Genomic DNA, 10,224 nt, shown 5'->3' on the forward strand with positions numbered 1-10,224 from the left:
TTGATCAGTTCACTAAAAACAGGGGGAAAAAAGGGTGCCGTTTTGGGACGCAGCCATTCCCTAACAGACAGTTGACCTGGGAGCAGCTAGCAGCTGTAACTATGGGGATGTTAACTATGGGATGGTAACTATGGGGATGCTGCTAAAAGCAGACTAATAGGGGAGGCGCTGTCTGAATGAACCGGCTGAACTCACGTCTGGTTCAAGACTCAAAATGAGAAGTCTACAAAACGACTGAATCAGAATGAGTTCAGTGAGATTTCTTAAGATGTGACGTAGGCCGTCTCCCACTCTGACAGGACAGCCTGCATTGTGGCTCCTGGATATCAATGATTTAGCCTATTTGTTTAAAAAACGCAAATAGTGGTCAATTTAATGTTCACTACTAACTGTAGCCTATATATAGGGCTCCCGAGTGGCGCAGCGGTCTAAGGCACTGCATCTCAGTGCTAGAGGCGTCACTACAGACACCCCCTGGTTAGATTCCAGGCTGTATCACAACCGGCCCGTGATTGGGAGTCCAATAGGGCGGCGCAGAATTGGCCCAGCGTCGTCCGGGTTTGGCCAGGGGTAGGCCGTCATTGTAAATAAGAATGTGTTCTTAACCCTCAGCGCCACGTCAGGGTGACCCACTCTTTCTCTTCTCATAACAAAAGTGGCACATTTCAGTTTCAATCCCATTTTCCCAGCCTGTCATTTACCAAAAAAAATACGAACAACACCACGAACGGCCTTGCTTGGGCAAACATTGATAGGAGTAACAACATCACAGCATGAATTTGGGGTTTTCATGAGCTGTAAGCCGTAATCATCAAGATTAAAACAAATACAGCCTTGAACTATTTCACCTTTTTGTGTAATTAATCCACGATATGAGTTTCACTTTGTCAATTTAATTATTGAAATTACTTAACTTTTCCACAATATTCTAAATGTATTGAGCTGCACGTGTAGATGAAGCCTGAGCTGGAATGTGAAGCTAACTGAAGCTGGTTAGCTTTAGGCTTTTCTAAGTAGATCTAGATTTCTTCATAGGATACCCCTCAGGTGGGCGATAGATCATGTTAAGCTTGAGTGGACAAGTGACAGTGACTGCATGGAATTCAAATGAGAAGATTGACAGGAGAACAGAAAATCACCACTTAGGAGAAATGAGAAGCCCTGTGCCACCACCGCGACGACCCGATGCCCTCAGGACTATGAGAGAACATAGATGAAGAGCGAGGAACTGGGGTAATCCATGTCTCCATCAGGGCAATATGGGCTGATATGACAGCAGACGATGGATCATTGCTAGGGCCCTTAAAATGACCTTTAGCCTGGTCGATGGCTGGTACGGGCGTTAGCCTGGTCGATGGCTGGTACGGGCGTTAGCCTGGTCGATGGCTGGTACGGGCGTTAGCCTGGTCGATGGCTGGTACGGGCGTCAGCCTGGTCGATGGCTGGTACGGGCGTCAGCCTGGTCGATGGCTGGTACGGGCGTCAGCCTGGTCGATGGCTGGTACGGGCGTCAGCCTGGTCGATGGCTGGTACGGGCGTCAGCCTGGTCGATGGCTGGTACGGGCGTTAGCCTGGTCGATGGCTGGTACGGGCGTTAGCCTGGTCGATGGCTGGTACGGGCGTTAGCCTGGTCGATGGCTGGTACGGGCGTTAGCCTGGTCGATGGCTGGTACGGGCGTTAGCCTGGTCGATGGCTGGTACGGGCGTTAGCCTGGTCGATGGCTGGTACGGGCGTTAGCCTGGTCGATGGCTGGTACGGGCGTTAGCCTGGTCGATGGCTGGTACGGGCGTTAGCCTGGTCGATGGCTGGTACGGGCGTTAGCCTGGTCGATGGCTGGTACGGGCGTTAGCCTGGTCGATGGCTGGAACGGGCGTTAGCCTGGTCGATGGCTGGAACGGGCGTTAGCCTGGTCGATGGCTGGTACGGGCGTTAGCCTGGTCGATGGCTGGAACGGGCGTTAGCCTGGTCGATGGCTGGAACGGGCGTTAGCCTGGTCGATGGCTGGTACGGGCGTTAGCCTGGTCGATGGCTGGTACGGGCGTTAGCCTGGTCGATGGCTGGTACGGGCGTGTGCGTGCATGTAAGCAAGGTGAAAAGCATGTCGACATTAGGAAACCGCTGTGTCGTTTCGTGGCTTTGCTTTCTCAGGTGTCAGATGATTCCCTGGAAGAGCATTCCACTACACAGCCTGCTAACTCTTATCAGAAGCAACTCTGACTAATCAGTCACCAACTGCACTAAACATACTGTCTCCTACTCCTGGTGCCGTCTCCGTGTGAGCCAATACTAAACATACTGTATCCTACTCCTGGTGCCGTCTCCGTGTGAGTCAATACTAAACATACTGTATCCTACTCCTGGTGCCGTCTCCGTGTGAGTCAATACTAAACATACTGTATCCTACGCATGCAGAATGTAATACGAATGGTCTTCATCATTCTTGGCCTCCGACCGTAAGGCTACAGAGGGTAGTGCGTACGGCCCAGTACATCACTGGGGGCCGAGCTCCCTGCCATCCAGGACCTCTATACCAGGCGGTGTCAGAGGAAGCGCTATAAATTGTCAAAGACTTCAGCCACACCAAAGGGGTACCGACGCACCAGTTCTGGAAACAGGACCCTGAACAGCTTCTACCCCCCCAAGCCATAAGACTGATAAATAGTTAGCTGAAGATGCACTATGCAGACATCGCTCCGCTATTTCCTGGTTACAAAAATGATAATAGTTCACCTCCTTTCAGTATGTGACAGAACAAGCCAGTGTAGTGGAGAGAACCACTGTACCATCTAAACCGCTGGGAAATATATTTTCCACAACCAAAAATAGGATCTTTTTCAGCTATTGGAAGCTGATGTACAAAAACCCAAAGTAAAACAAAAAGCAAAAATGAAACTTAAGAACGGGAAGCATAGAAATAGTGCACATAGAACAGATCTACTACTTTAAAACTTGCTTTCAATGGCAGATGACAGATCTATAACACATTTCTATGTGAAGTTGGTCAGGTCGCCCCAAAAAAGTTACATATTGCAGCTTTAAATAGTTCACCAAATAGCTACCCGGACGATTTGCATTGACCCTTTTTGCTCTCACTTTCATTTTTTTTTTCTTTTCTCAAATACGCTGCTGCTACCGTTTATTATCTATCCTGTTGCCTAGTCACTTTACCCCTACCTATATGTACATATCTACCTCAATTACCTCGTAGCCCTGCACATCGACTCGGTACGGTTACCCCGTGTATATAGCCAAGTTATCCTTCCTTATTGCGTATTTATAATTTTACGGGTTTTACTTTTAGTCCTCTATTTCTTTCTCTCTGAATCGTTGGGAAGGTTTTAGATAATGTACGTTTCATGAATATACATTCAAAACAAAGAACACCATCACAAATAGTGTTACCATTTATTGAGTAGGGAGACAAACAGCAAAAGGTGTGTCAGGCAGTATTTAAAAGTATCTAAATATAGTGGAACCTAACGGTCAACGTCTAGAGAGAGAAGTGGCGTGTTGGAGCACAGTCTCACAATGTTGCAGTCCAGAAATTAGAACTTCACTATCTATGCCGAAAGCCCGGGCCTCTGATTGAAACAGTAGCACTGTCAACACATGCTTCAGTATTACCCCCCCCCCTCTCTGTAGGAGCATTCACGTGCCCAGGCCCCAATGATGTATCGAAAGGATCCCGCCCTGGTCACCAACGTAACTGACTGATGTAGAGAGAGACACAAGTGCCTCAGCAGAATGAAATCTAAAGCTTGTGCGGCGCTGAGACCAGAACTCTACCGTCTACGGGAAAAGCCTGGGCTCTGGACAGGGACAATAGAATTATCCCCACTGCATGTTTCAATAGGAAAAAAGATCTGTCACCTGTTAAACTGATTCTACATTGAATTTACATCTTCGACATGCTCAAACAAGCACGTGTATCTGTAGTTGGTGCTCTTCAACTCTAAAATGCACTAGACCGTGTAAGACAAAACCCCACGAAGAGAAGACAACAGTCCAATGCACACGTGACCCCCCCCAATGTCTGAATAGGGACGGCAGGGCTAGCTCAAAACTGCAGTAGGATGGATTCTCCTCACAGTGAGTGAAATCAGCCCATGCTTGGTGAATAGCACTTGGTTGATCTCTGGGAGCAGGACACAGGAGAGCTGAATAGATCACGTGAGACAAAAAAGTGACAGACATTCATGAATAAAATCAAAATCGCCACCGCAAAAGGAATTTAGTTTGTGAGCTAGAAAATGGACATCATGACAGTCTGAGGCAGGGTAGTTTGTCAGACGGAGATCTCTCGAGCGGTCACCATCGGTCTACTACATTAGGTTACGGATAACGTGATTGGCAGACATAAATCAGCAGAGATAGTACCATGGATACTACACGAGTTTTGATTGGATATCAGTATAGTACTCTGTGGCGATTGCCTGTCCAGTGAGCGAACTTCAGTAATAATAAATAATTAGCAAGAATTGACATTGCCAACAAAAACAGAAATGTGCTCAGAATAAAGAAATATACACAACATGTAAAAACCAGCTCCTCCCTCCACATTAGTGTTGAGCGGTTAACCGACATTCCGTTTTAATTTTTTATTATCGGTTATTAAAAAACACCAAATGTGTTCTTAGATTTTTCTTTAAGCAATGGCTTTTTTCTGGCCACTCTTCCATAAAGTAATATACACAACATGTAAAAACCAGCTCCTCCCTCCACATTAGTGTTGAGCGGTTAACCAACATTACGTTTTTTTTAATTTATTTTTATCGGTTATTAAAAAAACGAATTGACTGACGTTGGTTCAGTTACTTGAATTCCATTTAGTTGGGAGTTTTGTGCCCAACATGCCGTTTCTCTAGAGAGAAATCAAAATCATTCACGAGAGAAATCTGAGAAATGAAGTTGGGAACAATGTGGGATGCTGGGGCTGATGGGAATTGTAGTTTTAATTAAGCCAATATTCAACCGAGTTCAGCGAAGAAACGTAGTAATTAACAGCAATGACCATAATTCATTGCGCCAGTTGTATTCCACCTCAGAGACTGATCAGAGAGGAAGAGGCGAAGATAAGAGGTTTTACTCTCGCCAAAATAAGCACAATGACTTTCTATGGGCTTATTTTGGACCTAAGCTTGTCACCTGCCTTTGGGACAATGACTGCTATTGTTAGGGCGGAGACATGAGCATCTCATTATATACAGATCTCTGGACTGATACACTTTAACGCATGCTACGTTGGGTTAGATACACACAGACCACATGATAGAAGAGTGTACACAATGACGAGGGGGACAGAGACCGGTTGTGAAAGTATACCTCATCTACAGTGGCTTGCGAAAGTAAATGGCATTTTTCCTATTTTGTTGCTTTACAACCTGGAATTAAAATTGATTTTTTGGGGGGTTTGTATCATTTGATTTACGCAACATGCCTACCACTTTGAAGATGCAAAAAAGTTTTTGGGGTGAAACAAACAAGAAATAAGACAAAAAAAACTGAAAAACTTGAGCATGCATAACTATTCACCCCCTCCCAAAGTCAATACTTTGTAGAGCCACCTTTTGCAGCAATTACAGCTGCAAGTCTCTTGGGGTATGTCTCTATAAGCTTGGCACATCTAGCCACTGGGATTTTTACCAATTCTTCAAGGCAAAACTGCTCCAGCTCCTTCAAGTTGGATGGGTTCCGCTGGTGTACATCAATCTTTAAGTCATACCACAGATTCTCAATTGGATTGAGGTCTGGGCTTTGACTAGGCCATTCCAAGACATTTAAATGTTTCCCCTTAAACCACTCGAGTGTTGCTTTAGCAGTATGCTTAGGGTCATTGTCCTGCTGGAAGGTGAACCTCCGACCCAGTCTCAAATCTCTGGAAGACTGAAACAGGTTTCCCTTAAGAATTTCCCTTTATTTAGCGCCATCCATCATTCCTTCAATTCTGACCAGTTTCCCAGTCCCTGGCGATGAAAAACATCCACACAGCATGATGCTGCCATCACGCTACACTGTGGGGATGGTGTTCTCGGGGTAATGAGAGGTGTTGGGTTTGCGCCAGACATAGCGTTTTCCTTGATGGCCAAAAAGCTCAATTTTAGTCTCATCTGACCAGAATACCTTCTTCCATATGTTTGGGGAGTCTCCCACATGCCTTTTGGCGAACACCAAACGTGTTTGCTTATATTTTTCTTTAAGCAATGGCTTTTTTTCTGGCCACTTCCGTAAAGTCCAGCTCTGTGGAGTGTACGGCTTAAAGTGGTCCTATGGACAGATACTCTAATCTCCGCTGTGGAGCTTTGCAGCTCCTTCAGGGTTATCTTTGATTAATCCCCTCCTTGCCTGGTCTGTGAGTTTTGGTGGGCGGCCCTCTCTTGGCAGGTTTGTTGTGGTGCCATATTCATTCCATTTTTTAATAATGGATTTAATGGTGCTCCGTGGGATGTTCAAAGTTTCAGATATTTTTTTTATAACCCAACCCTGATCTGTACTTCTCCATAACTTTGTCCCTGACCTGTTTGGAGAGCTCCTTGGTCTTCATGGTGCCCCTCGCTTGGTGGTGCCCCTTGCTTAGTGGTGTTGCAGACTCTGCGGCCTTTCAGAACAGGTGTATATATACACTGAGATCATGTGATACTTAGATTGCACACAGGTGGACTTTATTTAACTAATTATGTGACTTCTGAAGGTAATTGGTTGCACCAGATCTTATTTAGGGCCTTCATAGCAAAGGGGGTGAATACATACGCACGCACCACTTTTCCATAATTTTTTTTGTATAATTTTTTTTAACAAGTAATTTTTTTCATTTCACTTCAGCAATTTGGACTATTTTGTGTATGTCCATTACATGAAATCCAAATAAAAATCCATTTAAATGACAGGTTGTAATGCAACAAAATAGGAAAAAACGCCAAGGGGGATGAATACTTTTGCAAGGCACTGTAACGCCCTGTACATGAAGAACTAGTAAAATGATTGTCACAGCTCTGCAGCATACTTAGGCAGGCTAGCTAAATAGGATGACTTAAGACAGTACAGGTAGGACATAAAGTTAGATGGCCTGGCTGGCTGACTGCTACAGCCTGAGCAGAGACCAGATGACGTTAGATGGCCTGGCTGGCTGACTGCTACAGCCTGAGCAGAGACCAGATGACGTTAGATGGCCTGGCTGGCTGACTGCTACAGCCTGAGCAGAGACCAGATGACGTTAGATGGCCTGGCTGGCTGACTGCTACAGCCTAAACAGATGACATGGCCTGGCTGGCTGACTGCTACAGCCTGAGCAGAGACCAGATGACGTTAGATGGCCTGGCTGGCTGACTGCTACAGCCTGAGCAGATACCAGATGACGTTAGATGGCCTGGCTGGCTGACTGCTACAGCCTGAGCAGAGACCAGATGACGTTAGATGGCCTGGCTGGCTGACTGCTACAGCCTGAGCAGAGACCACATGATTAGGCTACTTTAAGCAATTAAAAATAATACATCTTCAAATAAAACTAAGTAATATACACAACTGAAAGATTTACATTTTTTCATTGTAATTTCCTATTGATGTCTACCCAATATGGAACTTAGAGACAATGGAAGATTTTAAATGTTTTGACAATTGAATGTTCACTATTTTTAGCTTTGGAATTTCCATTAAAAAGATCTATAATCATTGTAACGCCATTATTTCATAATGCATTTCATGTCAAAAATACATCAAAACCGAAAACAGTGATTATTTGTTTTATAGGTGATCTGACCTCAAAGCACTACTCGCTCAGCACTACATTTACGTTTTACATTTTAGTCATTTAGCAGACGCTCTTATCCAGAGCGACTTACAGTTAGTGAGTGCATACATTATAATTTTTTAGAATTGTTTTTTTATTTGTATTTTTTTATACTGGCCCCCCGTGGGAATCGAACCCACAACCCTGGCGTTGCAAACGCCATGCTCTACCAACTGAGCTACCTCCCTGCCAGCCATTCCCTCCCCTACCCTGGACGACGCTGAGCCAATTGTGCGCCGCCCCATGGGTCTCCCGGTCGCGGCCGGCTACGACAGAGCCTGGATTCGAACCAGGATCTCTAGTGGCACAGCTAGCACTGCGATGCAGTGCCTTAGACCACTGCGCCACTCGGGAGACACTACTTGGCAGAGATCGATCACCTCGAAAACTAAAGCAGATAGCTTGCTATGGTCCACCACATATTATTACACTTTAAATATGCTTTACCTGCACCGGTCTCCGAACACACAGTTTCCTTTCTGAAAGAACTTGCAAATCATAGCTGCTGCTGGTGTGCTGCTGTTAAGATCATGGGAATATCGACAGTTGGTGCCTTCTTTGCAAAGCCCATGCATGAAATACCTGCGAATAACCAAAAGACAAAAGTCACACAGATGATTGAAATCTGCTCTGTTGAAATACCTGCGGACGGAAAGACAAAATGAAATGTCTCATAAAATGATTTCACATCGATTACAGAGGTGTTCAAACTGAATTTAGCTTTTGAACCAAACATTGATGCTCGTTGTAAAACGTTACTTTGGCAATATGACAGAGGCTAGCAACAATTCCTCCTGTTATCAAAATGTAATTTATCACCTGCTGAAAATAAGGACATTGATGAGAAATGTTGCACGAACTTTGACTCAATTTTCCGTTGGTTCCAACTAATATCCATCGGAATTCAAAGACCAGCTCGTCAAAAAGTAGCAAGATATTCAAAACTGCCATTGACGTTAATGAACAATTTCAGAGGGTAGTTTAAATAGCTAACATTTTCTAACAAGGTAAATACTCACTGGTTTCTATAACTCTAGTTAGTTAACATTTAGCTGGTTGTCTCTACCGCATTTCAGCTTTGGTCGTGGAATGAAAGCTCTGCGGAAATGTCCAACCATCATACAACACCCGGAATCATTTCAGTGTTTGGTCGATGAAGACAAACACCCAACCATTTTATGATTTTAATGATATGAATTCAGGGTCTGTTTGCCGCTGGTTTTCCATGCGTTTTGCCTTTCGTGTTGCCATTGCGGATGTTACTGCCGTCTTTACTTAGAAGCGTCTGAGGAATAGCTCTAGCTAATGGTTGAACTGCAAGACGAACCAGTTTTACCATCGTCTGGCTGGATCACAACAAACACAGCTGGGCTCACTACTGGAGCACAAAAGACGGCGCTGTATATCGCTTACAAACGGCCAAAACCCCCCGGGTGTTTTGCTAACAAACCGTGGACAACATCGAAATAGCTGTGCTAAATTGATTCCCGGGTCTTGTCCTACCTGCAGGTAACGTGTTTGGTCCAGCCTCCTGTTATTGCTGGAGCCGCTGTTGCTGCTGCCGCCTCCGCCATTGCTGTTATGTTGAGGTTGAAGCCCAGTACCCGGATCTTCCGGAAAGTCGCGATCCAAATCGGGAATCTTCGGAAAAATTCGATGCCGCTGCTGTTATGTTGAGGTTGAAGCCCAGTACCCGGATCTTCCGGAAAGTCGCGATCCGCATCGGGAATCTTCGGAATAATTCGACGCCACTGCTGTTTCTCTGCTTGGTGACCCCTGTAAAGCACCGACCTACCGCCAGAGGGCACACCAGAGCAGCAGGGTATTTCAGGCAAATCGATCAAATAACCTTACCACAGATAGAACAGTGAGCCAGATGTTTTAACCAGATGTATAAGTGTGAAGCATCCGGTTGGGTCAGATATGGTGACGAGAGGCTGGCAGTGGAGAAGATCGAGCGAGATGGATTTTGGCCGAGATTATGCACATTTTCTCATCGATGAAACATTTGATCTCAATACAGTTTTCTGTTCCCAAAACTAGAATCTGTTACGAACGGAGTGGACAAATTTTTGTAGATTTTACCCTTTGCCAAAGTTGTAACAAATGTCGTTGTTTAGGAGCGCTAAGGTGCGTTGAGTTATTGCACATGCGCACTTCACAGAGTAGGCGTTCCCTAACAGAAATATGCAAATAACGTTAGAACGCACCAATCTATAATAATAATATGCCATTTAGCAGACGCTTTTATCCAAAGCGACTTACAGTCATGCGTGCATACATTTTTTTTTTTTTGTGTGTATGGGTGGTCCCGGGGATCGAACCCACTACCTTGGCGTTACAAGCGCCGTGCTCTACCATCTGAGCTACAGAGGATCTAGCTAGCTCGTGCTTGGCCCTGCCCCCTCCTTGCTTGTTCCACCCACTATGACTCATTTGT

General features: G+C 45.2%; 1 protein-coding gene across 1 annotated transcript in view; it reads right to left on the reverse strand.

Moving 5' to 3' along the window:
- The window catches only part of mkrn1 (makorin, ring finger protein, 1), a 38,407-nt gene extending 28,872 nt beyond the window's left edge, over positions 1 to 9,535 (reverse strand). The window contains exons 1-2 of the mRNA XM_045215462.1: positions 9,288 to 9,535; positions 8,232 to 8,366 (exon numbers count right to left, since the gene is read on the reverse strand). Coding sequence (XP_045071397.1) covers positions 8,232 to 8,366; positions 9,288 to 9,358 — 206 coding nt within the window. The 5' untranslated portion in view covers positions 9,359 to 9,535. The remainder of the gene's footprint in view (positions 1 to 8,231; positions 8,367 to 9,287) is intronic.
- Positions 9,536 to 10,224: the final 689 nt, after the last annotated feature.

Source organism: Coregonus clupeaformis, unplaced genomic scaffold, assembly GCF_020615455.1.
Source record: "Coregonus clupeaformis isolate EN_2021a unplaced genomic scaffold, ASM2061545v1 scaf0447, whole genome shotgun sequence".
NCBI classification, from domain to species: domain Eukaryota; kingdom Metazoa; phylum Chordata; class Actinopteri; order Salmoniformes; family Salmonidae; genus Coregonus; species Coregonus clupeaformis.